Below are 16506 nucleotides of genomic sequence, written 5' to 3'. Positions count from 1 at the left end.
TACATCAGAATACAAACATAGCAAACGAATTTTTATGGATATTTAGGAACAAACAAATGATATAAAACCGAGCAACGTAATTCACACTCACTTGGGCGCCTGGAGGAATTTGGAGGAAATGACAGCCGGAAAATGCCACATGTCGCTAGATCTCGAAAGAACGGAGTACTAACTTGTGCCGACAGTAAATTTGGGAAGAAGCTTGCTTTCCTTTATTTTCTACTAGTAAAAATGTATGTATGTACTGTACTCATTTGTACCATCAGAATCAAAAGTGAATCAATATTTTAGCCATCCCAACTGCAGATGGCAGTAGTCCGTAAAAAGAGTTTTTGCTCTGGTGAGAAAAAAAATATAAGTTGAGCACTACTTTTGAATTTTACTTCCAGTCGTCGATATCGGTATGTAACTTCTAAAATAAATGCGGCGAACTGCTAAGTTGAATGGATGAAATGGTTAATTAATGATTAGTTCGAGCTAAACGGAAGAAGTATATCCGACGTAAAGGCGCCATGTTCAAAATGCCACAAGGCTACTTTTTGACATGTTGGCTTTTTCGTCGTGCCGAACAAACACACCAGAACGTGCCTACACAATGTTTCGTGTAGTCGTGAATTGAGCCCTCAAACAGGAGGTAAGGGTAAGCTTTGTCTATCGAATCTATTTTTCCAATTTATTTTATCTAACCTTAGTATCAATACATATATCTAACCGACAGCAGGACGGCGGAAAAAGCAATAGACGGAAGTGTGAAGCTAATGTGTTAGCAATGGGTGATAAAGTGCCAAAGACTTCATCATTCCTGCAGTCAAATGTTTCATCCCAGCCAACTCTGCACAGCCTTATGCGGGACATCCAAGCATCCGACACCCCATTCCCAGTCCAAAGTGTGTTTGGAACGCTGCAGAGGAAAGCCAGAGAGAAGCTACCAGATTGTGGAATGACAGGTGCAAATCAGTTTAGTTAATCTACCATCTATCATTATTCTCTATTCTCGAGAGTGTTACTCATGTGCTGGAGCTCAGCTGACATTGGAGAAGTTGTGGAGCTGGTAGACAGCCCCCTTTTCACCCGGAATCTTTACTCACACTTGTATTAGGGTGTACCTGGTCCAAACACTTGTCTTAACTGCGTGCCTTCTTACCTCAACAGTCTAAATGTGAAACAGGCTGAAAAAGATACACTGCGCATCTCCTATCATTTAAAAAAATACACTCTACCTCTCATTTGCCATCCAAAAAAAACGTCAGTCAAATTAGACTCGTTTTAATTGGTGCAGTTAAAAACAACCAAGTTAATTGAAGTCAAGAAACAATGTTGGCAAACTTTAATCAGTCATATCAAGTGATCTGGAGAGCCTGATTTTGACCTCTAATTATAATAATCCCGTTTGCAATGTGATTCCATTTGCATCTTTCTTTATCTCTTAAAGGGGCCATGCACTTGGATTTGAGGAAGAAAGAGGGCGGCTCTGACAACAGCTCCAAAAGTCTGAGGTCTAATATCTTTACTGCAGAGACGGCGAATTCCAACCTCTCAACGCAGATTTTGGTCAAAATGTACCCCAAAGCGAGCAAGCTTAGCCGTACTCGGAGACTGAAGCAGCAGGATTTGCGCAGAATTATTCGGACAGATCATGACGAAACACTTGATACTATGCAAAAAGGTATACATTCTCATTAATACATTCAAGGCTCGTATTTGTGTGCTATTCAATAATGTGTCCTCTAGTGTCCAGTTGTGAGGATGTGTTGTGGACAGACAAGTACAGTCCTCAATGTGCAAGTGAAATTATTGGCAATACCTTCCAAGTGAGCAAACTACACAGGTAAGCGCTCATAAATGACAAGCACGCTTTAAACTAACATTGTTAGAAGTTCAATACGCAGTACCTTCCCTTTCAGTTGGTTGACAATGTGGAAACGGTGGATCGACTGCAATGAAAGTGGGATAATAGAGGAAATAAAATATGAAGAAAAGAGGAGAGGAAGCAATTGCGCTCAAGGTAATTTAGGTTTTTCCCATAGGAAGGAATGAAAATATAAATAATTGGTTCCTGTTGATCAACCATTATGAGCATTGAACCTTGCATAAATTATTAATTCAATTTTATTTTACATTCTTAATTCCAAACATATTTTGACACAATCTAAAATAACATCACAGATCTGGACCGCTCCCTTGCGCCATGTACGCATTTTGACAGCCACTGGCGCAATTTTGTAACTTCCCAGTGCCAACACCGCCACAAGTCTATTACGATTAGCGCATATTGTTACATGATCTGCGCCACATATGACTGACAGTGATACCTCGGTTTACGAACCCCTTTGCTTACGAAGTTTTCAGTTTACGAACGTTAAATTTATGAAATTTTTACCTTGGCATACAAACTGTACCTTGGCATACGAACTTTTTTCATACACAGAGCTGCCTCAATGAGTGATGTGTCGTTCGCGAACGAGGCCGTTCTTCTAACAACAAAATGGCAGCCGACTGTTTTTGTCATCAATGCCCCGCCCCCAGTCTTTGGTTAAAGCCACGTGATTGGTCAAGAACGCAGCAGTGACGGGAGGTGGTTTAAACATTAAAGAGACAGGCGGATGGCAGTGAGAGAGTTTCAACTTTGATAGTTCAAAGAAATATCATGCTCCAATGAATGTATTTTGTTTTATTTCAAACTGTTTTGTGTACTTCGGAAATCAAGTTAAATCGGGCCCATCAATTTTAGAATTTTGGCCCCTTTTTAAGACAAAAGGGGGTAAACTGTTCCCCTTTTTTAATTTCCCAAATGCATCCGTGTAACACTGACCAAAAATGAAGTCTTATTTTCTTCGAAATTACTTTTCTTTTGCAATTAGAACTTTGTCATAATATTCATTGCATTGTGATGTGCATTAATTGTTACGCTCACATTTGTGTGGAAAAAAAAAATCTTGTGTAACGTCACCTTCAATGCCTCACATGTAATTTGAATGCAGATTCGTGGGATTGTGGAGACTTCCAGGGTGAGGTTGGCTTTGAAAAAAACCATGAGAAGCCACTGTGCAACACCATGTTGATCACGGGTCCTACAGGCGTAGGCAAGACGGCATCCGTATACGCCTGCGCTCAGGAGCTTGGATTCAAGGTCAGGACAGTGATACGTTGGTTTACGAACCCCTTGGCTTACAAACTTTTTGGTTTACGAACGTTAAATTTATGAAAATTTAACCTTGGCATATGAACTATTTTTCGGGATACAGACGGAGCTGCCACAATGAGTGATGTGTCGTTCACGAACGAGCCCGTTCTCCTAAAAGAAAATGGCAGCCGGCTTGTATTGGTCCTCTATTCCCCGCCCCCAGTTGGCGGTTAATGCTAAGTGATTGGTCAAGAACGCAGCAGTGAGGGGTGGAGGGTGGGTTAAACATTAAAGAGACAGGCAGACGACAGAGAGAGAGTGAGAAAATGTGTACAGTAAACTGTGAAATTTGGACTTGTTTCAACTTTGATAATTCAAAGGCAGAGTGTAGACTGCCAGGTTAAAATATCCCATCAATCAGGCTCCACATATAACCCGCACAAGCCATCTGTACACTTGATGCAAAAAGCTATCAACCCAGCTACACAGAACATAATTGTTGAGGAACTAGGTAAAATTAGCACAGAGAAAGCACCTACAAGGGATCATTCCTCAAGATGGTGAAAGAAGGCTATGTTCCTCAAGTGTTTAATGCTGATTAAACCGACCAATCCATTACATCAAGCCATCAACGACCATCACAAAGGTAAATAAAACCACTTTACTATACAGTACAGTTGATTTCTTTAATTATAATACCATAGCACGTTTATTATACATAAAATAAGGTATATTTTGTGTAGTTTTAAGGCTTAGAAAGTAGAAAATTATGTTTTATGGGGACCTGGGAACGGATTATTCTCATTTTAATGGTTTCCGATGGGAAATTAATTTTTGGGATACGCACTATTCACCTTACACACTGTGTCTGGGAACCAATTAAGTTAGTAAGCCAAGGTACCACTGTACCTGTAAAATCTTCATCAATCAAAATCTTGTGAACACCGTCAATTTCCTTTTTTTTTCCATATGAACCGACAGGTGTTTGAGGTGAACTCTTCCTCGCAACGTAACGGGCGTCAGGTTCTGTGTCAGCTGAAAGAGGCGACCCAATCTCACCTGGTCGAGACGGCTGCGAAGGACCCGCTTAAACCGGCCTACTTTCACAACTACGGCACCAGAGGCTGCTCCTCTAAAAGTCAACATTTAGACGGTAGGATGACAACCTAGGAAAATCATACCCCCTTTCCCCCCATTTTTTTTTCTTCCTGCCGTGCATTCATCCATTTTGTGAAGAACTTGTCCTCATGAGGTTTGTCGGTGGGCATACCTTGGAGTGGTCTCCAGTCTGTTACGGGGAACGTACAGACATACCTGAGCATTTACATTGGCAAGACTGCCTTAATATGAAAAAAAATTATAATAAATCCCCTCTAAAATTGGTTAAAATGTTTAAATGAGGATAACGCAGTCTGGAAAATGGATGGATGGATAATATCTTTAACTCATTCACTGCCTGATGTGCAAAAATGTGGGCCAGGGTTTTTGTCATTGTCAATTCAACTCCAGGACCCACCGAATAGTGAGTTTTAGGACTACATTAACATTCAATGCAGCGTTAGAAAGCTTAGACTCTCTTCTTTCGGCACAAAAAAAAGTTAATTCCTAAATGATATGGGTCTGGAGTTATATGAGCTTGAAATGAGGGTGGCTGTCCAAAATACAATGGAATACATACATATTGGTTGATATAGCGCTTTAACAACAGCTGTCGCTGGAACAAAGTGCTCACGTAGAAAAAAAAGGTAAATTCTGCCCCTTGTGGTGAAGAAAGAACTTTGCCAGAGGCCATGGCCAGCGCTTTATCGGCACGCAAGCATGAAAAAACAAAACCCGAACAAATTCGAGAATGGCTCTCTAGGTCATATATTTTACTTCCTGAATACATTTGTAAATGGCAGTAAATTAGTTAATTGCTTTATCTCAGGGGTGTCAAAGTCATTTTTTTGCCGCGGGCCACATTGTAGTTATGGTTTCCTCTCGAGGGCGGTTATGAATTTGGGGAACCCATTAGAATGTTTAAATCCCTTCAAATATTACATATAAAGCACACAGCAAATTAATGAATAATTCGTTTTCAAATCTGAGGTCAAGAATAATGACTTTTATTGTGGTTGACATCCAAAAATATAAAATTTTGGCTCAGATTTCAGCAATCGTCATGGAATTTAACAAGTTTGATTTGCTTTCGCGGGCCGGATTTGGCCCGCGGGCCTTGACTTTGACACTTGCTTTATCTCATCTGATAATGATTGAATTGATTTTTTGTTGAAAAATCATCCAATGAAAAAGCTCTAAGATAGCATGTAACTTGTTTTCAGTGGTGAATTATACTATCATCAATTTGCATTTTTTTTTTACTTTAGGAGGCAAATTGCCACCTCTCAAGAAAATAGCCCCCAGCTCAAAAAAGCACACCGTATACCGCCGCAGATTCACAGGAAAGAAGAGTCCAGCCGCTGTCATTCTGACAAACTTCTTTAAGATGAAGGCTAAAGCGAATCACCTGCGCAATCCGTCGCCGGCGGAGACGCCGCGTGACAAACTGGATCTTGGGCTTGAGCATCAAACGAGACCGCAGAACAAAAAAGGAGCCACGTCGCTAATCCTGTTTGAAGAGGTGCGACGGTCACGCAGGAAAATCCCATCCAGTGTACATTTCGGTATTTACTCTGTTTGATGTCTCATAGGTTGATGTCATATTTGAAGAGGATGTCGGTTTCTTGACAGCTGTCAAGACTTTCATGATGACGACCAAGAGACCAGTTGTTCTCACCACAAACGGTAAATAATAATAAAAATACATTTTATTTTTGAGCACCTTTCAAAACTCTAAAGGACATTTCATAAGGCACACCCAAAAGCCTTCATTTTCTTCAAGAGATGACCGCGCGGCTTATATGTGCAGTAATTTTGAGCCACAACTGGTCTCGCAACTATTGTCAGAAGAAGTAGTGCGCAACCCCCCAGCCTCTACCGTAGCACCTTATAAGAGAGTGTGCCTTATATTTGGAAAACGTTTACATATTTCTATGTTATTTTGGGAAAACATTTTTCACTCACTGAAGTTACACCTTATAGTCCGGTGCGCCTTATATATGGAAAAAGTTTGAAAATACAACATTCATTGGGGGTGCGCCTTATACATGGGGAAAATGTGGTTAATGCACTTAAAATGTGCTAATATAGATGGCATGGTCTATTCAATTAAATATTAAAAAATAACCTATTATTTTTATAAAAATAATAATAAGAATGTTTCATTTTTCTTCTTCTTGTTATCATTATTATTATGCTTTTGGAGACAGAGAGCATTTACTGGCACCATGATCTTGCATATTTAACTCTGGAAATGATGTTACAATACATATTGATTTTATATAGCCCTTTCACTCATTCAATGCCAGACGATGTGCAAAAATGTGTCCAGTCCAGTGCTAGGGTTTTCGTCATTGTCACTCAAATTGCAGGACCCACAGAATATTGAGTTTTAGGACTACATAAACATTGAATTTAGTGGAAGAAACCTGAGACTCTCTTCTTTCATCAGGAAAAAAAGAGTTCATTCCTAAATTATATGGGTCTGGATTTATATGAGCTTGAAATGAGGGCGGCTGTGCAAAATACAATGCATTAGATACATGTTGGTTTATATAGCACTTGAACAACAGTTGAAGCTGGAATAAAAGCACGAACATGGGGAAAAAAGGGAAATGCTGCCAGAGGCCATGGCTAGCTTTTTATCAGCACCCAAGCATGAAAAAACCCACAACTTTCTGGAATGGAGCTCTACGTCATATTTTCAATTCCCGAATAAAATCGTGAATGACACTGAATGAGTTAACAACAGCTGAAGCTGTAACAAAGCACTTAACATGGACAACTTTCATATACAGGAAATAAAGCAGTCACAATGATAGTAGAAAGCACCAGGGGGTAAAATTAATGAATGATGCTGAGTCACTAGCCATATTTGAATCTGATGCATGCTTTTTATTTCATCCATAGATCCTACGTTCAGAGAGCGATTCGGCAGCAAATTGAAAGAAGTTGTTTTTAAGCCTCCATCATCTGTAAGATCCGCCTCCTTTTTTAACCCATCTTCATGTCAACCATCTTTTAATGCAAATTGCTTCGCAACAGGTGAACGTCTGCAGCTACCTGCAACTTCTGTGTTTGGCCGAGGGAGTGAAAATGGAGATTGACGACGTGAGAAGCCTGGTCGCGCTCGCCGATGGTGACGTCCGACGTTGTCTCCTTCAGCTTCAGCTTTGGGTGAAAAGTCTTCAAGGTTGTTGTGCTTCTTTCGTGATACACTTTAGCCACAATGTTGGACTGCGAAAAGCAATCGTTTGCGTATATCGTGTGTGTGTGTGTGTGTGTGTGTGTGTGTGTGTGTGTGTGTGTGTGTGTGTGTGTGTGTGTGTGTGTGTGTGTGTGTGTGTGTGTGTGTGTGTGTGTGTGTGTGTGTGTGTGCGCGTGCGTGTGTGCATGTGCGCGTGTGTGCGTGTGTGTGTGTGTGTGTGCGCGTGTGCGTGCGTGCGTGTGTGTGCGTGTGTGTGTGTGTGTGTGTGTGTTTGTTTGGAAAGGCATCATTGTAGAAGGGCAACGTCTCCGAGTTCCCCAACCAAGCTCAGGTTGCACTGCGAGCATGCTGGGTCTTCATCCTGTGAGTCAAAATCATATATGGAACATTCTGAAGGTATGTTACACACGTTGGAAAAATGAAACAAGTTAAATACAAAATCTAATTCTGCCTCAACAAAATTGGATTGGATTTGATATGCCTTTATTAGGCTCATAACATCAATCTTATATGGTTAAGTCAGCCTGGGTAGGAACCATATTTCTTTATCTTTGTGAAGGAAGAATTTTACCTCACTGCAAGTTTGTGATTAGGTGAGCGTCGTGTGGGTATACAAACTTACAGGTACGTCCTTGTAGGCTCTCAGTCATACAGGAGTCGTCCATCGATGAAAAGGTTTCTTCAGCTGTCATCTGTACTTCTTTGAATGTGCCGGACGTTTCACTCCTCATCACAAGAGTTGTGCTGGCCCTCTATATATCCCTAATGGACAAAGTTTGGCGGTGCCAGACCTCTCCTCTGATAGGTCCCCGCTCGAAGGTTTCATGCTGATAAAGTGATACCAGAGCTAATGGGGCAATCAGAGCCAATTTAGGCACTAGAGACCACTAGAGATAATCAGACTGAACAAAAGAAGTAATCAGATTAGCTTAAGGGAGTTGTCCGCTGCTCCCCCGACCTTAGAGCAGGGACCTATCAATGCAGAGGTCTGGAACCGCCACCTCTGGACATTAGCTACCAGCAAAAATTTTGTTTGCTGACGAAGCTTTTTGGATGAGGAGCAAACCGTCCGGCACCTTCAAAGAAGTACAGATGATGGCTGAAGAAACCTTTTCATCGCTAAACTTACAGGTATTATTTTAACGCTCAATTACCAGTGAGGTTTAGTTTCTCTACGATTCCTTAGAATCTGCCGACCGAAGCTGACATGAACAAGTTGGTGGAAAGCTGGAGAAGAGATGTTCCTCTACTGTACTCCAACCTGGAGATGCTGATACCCATGTGGGGTAAAACTCCACTCCTCCAGTCTAAGATGGCGGCAGCAGATATCAACCCATTGAATGATGGACTTGGGTTTCGCAGCGTGATGGTAACCGCATCCCGTTTGACACGCAGATGCTCCTCCTCTCCGACGCTACATCACAGGAGCGAACAAAATGGCGCCAATGTAGACTTGAAATGCTTGATTGGTCTGGCTGACTTTTTTGATGTGATGTCATACATCGACGCCACAGTCGCAACAACAGAAGCGCTCGATCCATTGGCATGCACAAGGGACTTCGTCTGGACTGGCGCTGACATTAAAGACGGTTTATTGGACGAATCAAGCGAGGAGGAAGTGAGGAATCACGGCCGGGAGAGACTCTTGGAAATTCGGGCTGCTGCGGAGGTTTTGGGGTGTCGTAGGTGTTGGAGTCACATGTCGGATGTTGGGACTGAAGCGCAGATGAACAGACCGGAACCTGGACAAACCCATCTCACTCGTCAACCTCCTGCTGACCCAATGTGAGTGTTCTGTATTCCAATCACACTCAGGACTACACATGGGCTTTTTTTTTTTTTTTTTTTGGGGTGAAAAAAGAGGATTGGATAAGTTGAGCTTTTTCTGATGATGATGATAATATTGATACATTTCATTTATAAGCGCCTTTCAAAACTCTCAAGGTCACTTTACAGTCACAGGATCAGTTTTTCTGTGGGTGAGCAGTGGCAGCCACATGCGCCAGTATTCACTCAACCCGGAATTAGTCAAATAGAGAGAAAGTTAGATAGTTTTTAAGCTTTTAAAGCAAGGTTGTCAAACTCATTTTTTTTTTTTGCTGTGGGCCACATTGTAGTTATGGTTTCATCTCAGGGGGTTATGACTATGGGGAAGCCATTAGAATGTTTAACTTATTCACTGCCAGACGATGTGCAAAAATGTGTCCACTCCAGTGCCACGGTGTTTGTCGTTGTCACTTAAATTGCAGGACCCACAGAACATTGAGTTTTCGGACTTCATAAACGTTCACTACAGTGCTAGGGACCTTAGACTCTCTTCTTTTATCAGAAAAAAAATGTTAATTCCTGATTTATATGGGTCTGGAGTTATCTGAGCTTGAAATGAGTGCGGCTGTACGAAATACAATAGACATATTGATTAATGTAGCGCTTGAACAATAGCTGAAGCTGTAACAAAGCGCTAACGTGGACAAAAGGCAAATGCTGCCCCCTCGTGGCACGGAAAAACATTGCCCGAGATCTGACCAGCGCTTTATCGCCCCCCCAAAAAAGAAAGAAAAAGCAAAACCTGAACAAATTTGTGAATGGCGCTCCATTTGTGTCATGCGCTCCAATTCCTAAATAAATTCGGGAATATTATACAGATTATATATAGAGCGCACAATAATTGAATGAATAACCAGTTTTCAAATTTGAAGTAAAAAATGATGACTGTAATTGCGGTTTACATGGGACAATTTGAAATTTTGACTCAGACTTTAGCAAGTATCATGGAATTTCACAAGTTGGATTTCCTTTCACGGGCCGATTAAAATGATGCGGCGGGCCAGATTTAGCCCCTGGGCCTTGACTTTGACACCAGTGCTTGACATGTGCCTTTATCCACAGCGTGTGCCATCAGAGATACAAGATTAGCCACGCGGTGCTCAGTAGTGAGCACTTTGGCTTGCTGGGAAACAGAAAGGCTGTGTGCATTGATTACCTACCTGCCCTCCGCTCCATCGGTCGCTCTACAAGGCATCAAGAGTACGAGTCGTCCAGGTGAGCAAGCAATCATCACCTTCATCAATTTCGGATTTGTTTGAATTGAAATGACTCTTGATTGATCAAGATCACAATGACTGATTGGGTTAGGGAATTGGAACAATTTTATGTCAGCAAAAATGGCTAAATTCTACTCTTCAGTCAATGACAGGAAGTACCGTATTTTTCGGTGTATAAGGCGCACAGGAGTAAGGATAAGGTGGACGCCCAATGAATGGTGTATTTTCAAACTTTTTTCCATATATAAGACATACCGGACTATAAGGCGCATCTTCAATGAATGAAAAAAGTTTATATATATATATATATATATATAGATATATATATATATATATATATATATATATATATATATATATATATATATATATATATATATATATATATATATATATATATACAAAGCACACCACACCATAAGGCACTACAATGGAGGCTGGGGTTATGGACTACTTTTTCTACAGGGGGAAATGGAGCCGACAGTAGTTGCGAGACCTGTTGTGGCTCAATAGGACTTCACATATAAGGCGCACCTGCGTATAACGTGCAGGGTCATCTTTGGAAGAAAATGAAGGTTTTCGGGTGTGCCTTATACACTGGAAAATACGGTAATACAGAAAATGCTGTAGTAGAATTGCATCATTATTTTTAACATGTGGTAAATGGTCATATACCGGTAAGTGTGTCGAGATTTAAAAAATGGTGTCAAAATTCCAAATACTTGACTGCAGATCAGTAAATAATTATCCCTGCTCGCTCTATTGTGCTTTTGCTATTTTTTTTTCTTCCAAAATTATCAATTTCTTCTGCACAGGTGTGTGAACTACCTCCGAAGCTTACACCTGGGCCTCTCCAAGTCAACACTCAAACTCCTAGCCCAAGATTTCTCCACTTCTCATTTGACAGACTAAAACACACACACACACACACACACACAAAACTACCTCACGATTTATTTTCCACTCATCCAATGTACTCTAAACTGTCAACATTAATGTTGAGACAGCTGCTGAAATTATGCGCAACCCTGAATCCTAAATACATTTATTTTTTTAAACTGTTCAAGCATCGCGGTCACATTTTTTTATTGCACAATGGACAAAGTAGACCAAAATTAAATAAAGACAATTTTAAGGAGAAATTCTATGCATTCATAGAGGTGTCTTCATATGATTTTCATGACATTAAAATAATACATATATATGAAATAATAAAATAATAGTCAAAGGATCAAAAATTAATTTCTAGTTGTCGTTTTGAAGGTTGATTCTGTGTCAAGGAAATGTACCAAATTTGGCTTTTATTACCGTACTTCATGTCTACAAGCGGTAGAGCTGCATGAGGTAGTTAGAGGAAGTAAGAGCTACTTAGGTGTTGCCAAGGCCCTCCAAGTGACTGGGAACAAAAATGAACAATGAATAATTTTTGACTTTTTGTTTTGTTATTAAAAATTTCCAGTGATGGAAAGCTCTCAAGTCCAAAACGCAAAATGAATGCCATGCATTGATTAGCTCCAAGCCCTCCATTGTAGGACTATTAAAGGCTTTATGATTCTGATGTGCATTCAAAACTCTAACGGGACATTTAACCATATCAATGATCATGCATCCAACCTCACCAACAAAACAGGTGCCCATCCAAAATTTTCCAACATTGTCTGATGAGAAAATGACAAGAGTTTATTACCCGATTTTACACACTAAAGAACCAACTAATGTTTTACAGTACAAGTAATTCACATCTCATAATATATCTGCTTTAAATCAAATGTGAGCAACTTGTGACCAGTTTGCTCTATCCAAATGCAATAACTTTTTTTTTCTCTTAGAAATAAATATTTCCCTTAGAAATAAATATTCAGACACAAAAAGCAAACGGTGAGTAATACTTTTTATCTGCACCAGTTTTTTTTCCATTTGAGCACAAAAGCTGAAATAAGCCGTGATATGAATATTTCCACACCCCAGTTAAAGGACAACCGACACCTCCGAACAAGTTGTGTCCATAATTTGTAAAATCACTTCAAAAGACTTCTACTGAGCGTATTTTACAAAGATTCCACGTCATATAGCTATATTTTACGTTTTAAGACTCACGCTGAATATTCCGGAAGTCTTGTTTTCGAGTTGATGACGATCCCAACGATTCCCCTGACTGAGAAAGCCACACACAATGCATTTTGTGGTACTTTGTGTGGTCTGAAAACTTCGTGTTGATGGCGAAATTAGAAAGAAAAAACATAAATAACGCGATGGTGAATCGTTGTGTGTTGCACCAAGACTACTACAGTAAAGTCTCGTTATATCGATATCGGTTATATCGATAGTCCCGCTTATTACGATACTATTTCTATGCACGCAAGGAGAAAATTACATGCGCGCACGGTTGGATATATCGATAGTCCCGGTTATATCGATATTTTTCGGACTCCCGAGAATATCGATATAATGAGACTTTACTGTATTTGATATTCGCTGACATAAATTCCCAGCCGACAGCCCATTTCCAACGGAGCTTGGGCGCCATCTTGTGCATTTTCTGGCCGCTACATTGGAGTACAGATGCCTCAAAATGAGACGGAAGGACTTTTTTAATCGATTGCAAACATTTATGCTTTCCTCTTCAGAACTATTTGAATCATATTCATAACTGGATGAGTAACAAGAAAGCATCTTCTCTGAATCTGAAGCCATTTTTTTGATTCTCGAGCAAGGCAAGACGTATTGGCGTGATGTCAGGAACTGGGGGCGGGACTTTCTGAAAATGCCCAATTCGCAGCTTAATTTTTTGCAGCTTTAGCACATTTTAAGTCATTTTTATTGGTGTTTTGCATTTGACTAAAAATATCAGTGAAAGTTTTGGGTATTTTAGGTGCTACGAAACGTTTTTCTGATGTCAGTTAGGAAACAAGAAAATGGTGTCGGTTGTCCTTTAAAATAGTAACCTTGAAGTTGAGCAAGACAAAAAAAAAACAAGGTTGCCCACCAATGTGTTTTTTCAATGTGTGCATCGCAGATCAGCGGCGGCTAAGCAGAGGATTCACTAAGCAGCTCGTAAAAAGCCACGGCTTGTAACAGAGCATCACAGAGCTCCTCTCCTCCGCCGTTTCTGCTGCTCATCTGAAACCAGTGCCTGTATTTTACAAGTAGCTCCGGCGGAAAGTTTATCCGCGGCATCTTCTGCGTGACAGACTCCGTCATCAACTGCCGCACCATCTGCGCCCCACTCGTCCGCGACTCGCCCACCATGAGTCCAAATTGGCGCCCTACTGCGGTGCGCATCATGTTCAGAACTCTGTGTGGAGAAGGAGCTATGTTAGGTTAGGTGTCAAAAAACATGTCGAGCTCCGAGCAAAAGTGCCAAACCTGGGAGGAACGTTGGTGTTCTGTGGAAAATTTCTGGGCTCCAAGAGTGCAAATAACATCGCCTCCACTGTCCTCATATGCGCCATGACTGGAAACAGAGCTGTGTTCTGCACTGAGATGGACGGCTTCTCAACGATGTAGAAATCCGCCGAAGGGAGGAGGGACACTACTGCTGACACCTGATGATCGCAAAAATGCCATTTTTACACCACAACGTAGGTCATTGATGACATGAATGGGTGGTGGTTAAGAATCAGACTCACATCGTGTAAGTACGCTGACGCCATGTAGGTGCCTTTTAGGAAGTTTGGACAATCGACATACTGCCACTCCATGACGGTCATCTCTCGGCCCACGTGTGCCCACGCTATTCGATTAGTGGCGCACACCAGTGAAACGATGGAATTGGCATCCTGGATTAAACAATAAGACCAAAAAAAATGGATCAATATCATTTTTCTCAGAAGGTTTCAAACAATTATGTTATCCGGAAAAGTGACTATGGTATTAATCTTAGCGTCTTATCAAGAGGTTGCAAGACAGACTGTGAGAATCACAGAAATGCATAAAAAACAGCTCTTACTTTTTTCTGAGTGGTGTTAATCAATTGTATTTATATACTGTATAAATAATAATAAATATAAATATTTTTCACAGCCCAGCTTTGTTCAGCGGAAAGGTTTGGTGCTGTTGGACAGTCTGCGGCTGGATGGATGCATGGCTTAAGGAGCCCGTTATGAGAAGAAAGGACCGTCAGCGCAGAGTGCCGATGCGTATGTGGAACTGTCACGGCTTGGAATTGAAGCGGATTTGCGTGTGACAGGAGATGTGAGACAATCTCTTTTGTCAATGAGTGCTACAGCTTCGTGTTTGATTTCAAAACTTAAGCTTGTAGCAGACGTGCACATTTCACCATGATGGCTCTGATCCACTAGTGAAAAGGAGGCTTTCATCCTCTCCTCTTTCATCTAGAACCGCTTCATGTCATAAAGTGTTTGTGTTGTACTCAGAGTACATGGGGAAAGTCGTTAATATTGCACAGCTGTCCATGTTTTTATGTTTCTGTTGTGTTTATTATTTTGCTTTGTTTTGACTATTACGTGAAGCGCTTTGTTACAGCTGTTGTGAAAGCACTATATAAATTAGGATGTATTGTCAACTTTTCTTTTGATTTTACAGTCATGACACGAGAACTGGTATTATGGCCATAGCAAAAATTTAACACACCTGTAAAGCAACAATTATATGCTTACCTCCAACCAGGACCTGTCCACCTCAGGCCTTATAAACTTGGCCAGCTGAACGCGCACCTTCTTCTTCACCGGGTTGAGGATGGACTCAAATACCACTACGGCGCTTTTGTGCTTTAGCAGCGGCACATTAACCACACTCTCAAGTGTCTTAAAGGGTCCATGTTTACTCCGGTAGTCCACTATGTTGACAGATTTACGCCCTCGGAGGAGCTTGACGCCCGCCAGCTCAGTGACCGAGGCGTTATTAAGCAGTGTCAGAATAGCGTCACGCTGCTTAGAGGTGTAGCAGGCATCTAGAGGAGCTGTGTGCTCATCATTGTTGTCCTGTTCGCAGGGTGTAGAAATGGTGCCGTTGATGCTCTCGATTCCCGCCACCGGAATTCTGCTCCTCCAGCAGCATGTGCACTGGAGGTAACGCAGCTCCATATCACAGAGTGAACCTGGTCGAGGGCGTCGGAACAAGCTGGAGTCACCAGGATAGTGACCTACACAGGGGACCTAAATTATTCATTCATATCAAAATTTTAAAACTGTTATCTTTGCAATCCATACTATGTTAAACCTCTGGATCACAATCTGATATAAATAACGGGAGGTAAAGACAATCGCCTTTGAGATTCGCATTGATAGTATGTGGTCTTTGGGATTCATAAAATGGAATTGTAGGAATATTGAAGATGGTGAATAGGAGCGTATTAATGATGACAGAACAGAGAAGTAAAATATTCTTCATGGCTCAGAATGACTTATTGTATTAAATACAATGTCTCGTGCCAACATAAAAAACAGCAGTTTTTGGCATTGAAAAAAATACTGGTATGGTGTACTTTTTCCATGTCATGAGCCAGTTTATCTTTTTTTTTCGTTCACAGCGAAACGTGTTTTGATGGCATGACCGCCAGATCCAGACATTACTTTCACCACCTGTACTATTTATTTACAAGATAAGGTTTTTCGTTTTACATTGAATCATTTGAGAAGATAGTGAACAACTATGTTTTTGAAAGTTTTTACACACAAGCCACTTCAGTGTGTAAACCACCAAAATATCCACGCACTGCAATCAATTAACGGCTAAATGAAATTGAACCGTACTTACGACTATGGGCAACAGACGACAAAACTCGCTTGGCGACCCACATGTTCACTAATAAATATTTCTTTTCGTATTAGTCTTTCTTCAATTGGGACATCGAATAAATACTGCTTTTATTTTGTGTCCGTTTCGTTAAAATGTCCGGGTTAAACAACAGCATTACAAACAGATCCGGAGATATCTTTATTTTTACCGCACTGCCGTCGAGCGTTTAGTTCGTCAAAAACCTGAGTGAGGATAAATCTTTTCCTTTCGGCTTTTCCCTTCAAGGGGTCGCCACATGATAAATAATAATAATACATTTCATTTATAAGCGC

General features: G+C 40.9%; 2 protein-coding genes across 5 annotated transcripts; one reads left to right on the top strand and one right to left on the bottom strand.

The window, feature by feature from the left end:
- The first annotated feature begins 377 nt into the window (after positions 1-377).
- atad5b (ATPase family AAA domain containing 5b) lies at positions 378-13618 on the top strand. 4 transcript variants are annotated; one of them, XM_089006839.1, is made up of 15 exons: positions 378-634; positions 719-947; positions 1433-1666; positions 1732-1828; positions 1905-2005; positions 2982-3130; positions 4106-4277; positions 5491-5744; positions 5815-5908; positions 7133-7197; positions 7268-7415; positions 7714-7826; positions 8617-9215; positions 10320-10472; positions 13491-13618. In XM_089006839.1, exons 2-15 carry the CDS (start codon positions 770-772, stop codon positions 13519-13521), a joined length of 2388 nt encoding a protein of 795 aa, XP_088862965.1. In that variant the 5' UTR covers positions 378-634; positions 719-769; the 3' UTR covers positions 13522-13618. The 4 variants fall into 4 exon arrangements, with proteins under 4 accessions (XP_088862965.1, XP_088862964.1, XP_088862966.1 ...); XM_089006838.1 differs by lacking the exon at positions 13491-13618 and adding an exon at positions 11290-11427; XM_089006840.1 differs by lacking the exon at positions 13491-13618 and adding an exon at positions 10940-11045.
- On the bottom strand, positions 13502-16318 carry tefm (transcription elongation factor, mitochondrial). The gene is made up of 5 exons (XM_089006842.1): positions 16193-16318; positions 15094-15578; positions 14104-14253; positions 13841-14019; positions 13502-13769 (listed from the first exon to the last, which is right to left on the bottom strand). Exons 1-5 carry the CDS (start codon positions 16233-16235, stop codon positions 13502-13504), a joined length of 1125 nt encoding a protein of 374 aa, XP_088862968.1. The 5' UTR covers positions 16236-16318.
- Positions 16319-16506: the final 188 nt, after the last annotated feature.

Source organism: Hippocampus bargibanti, linkage group LG10 (genome assembly GCF_051943395.1).
Source record: "Hippocampus bargibanti isolate YZ-2025 linkage group LG10, ASM5194339v1, whole genome shotgun sequence".
Lineage (NCBI taxonomy): Eukaryota > Metazoa > Chordata > Actinopteri > Syngnathiformes > Syngnathidae > Hippocampus > Hippocampus bargibanti.
This window is presented reverse-complemented; position numbering and strand designations above follow the sequence as displayed.

Excerpts from the sequence above, each read along its gene's own strand:
- atad5b (XM_089006838.1), top strand. The coding sequence starts at position 770 with ATGGGTGATAAAGTGCCAAAGACTTCATCATTCCTGCAGTCAAATGTT. Across the intron at positions 948-1,432 it reads ACCAGATTGTGGAATGACAG|GGGCCATGCACTTGGATTTG; the intron begins GTGCAAATCAGT and ends TATCTCTTAAAG. Across the intron at positions 4,278-5,490 it reads TAAAAGTCAACATTTAGACG|GAGGCAAATTGCCACCTCTC; the intron begins GTAGGATGACAA and ends TTTTTACTTTAG.
- tefm (XM_089006842.1), bottom strand. The coding sequence starts at position 16,235 with ATGTGGGTCGCCAAGCGAGTTTTGTCGTCTGTTGCCCATAGTC. Across the intron at positions 15,579-16,192 it reads GTCGTCTGTTGCCCATAGTC|GTCACTATCCTGGTGACTCC; the intron begins GTAAGTACGGTT and ends TCCCCTGTGTAG. Across the intron at positions 14,254-15,093 it reads TGGACAGGTCCTGGTTGGAG|GATGCCAATTCCATCGTTTC; the intron begins GTAAGCATATAA and ends TGTTTAATCCAG.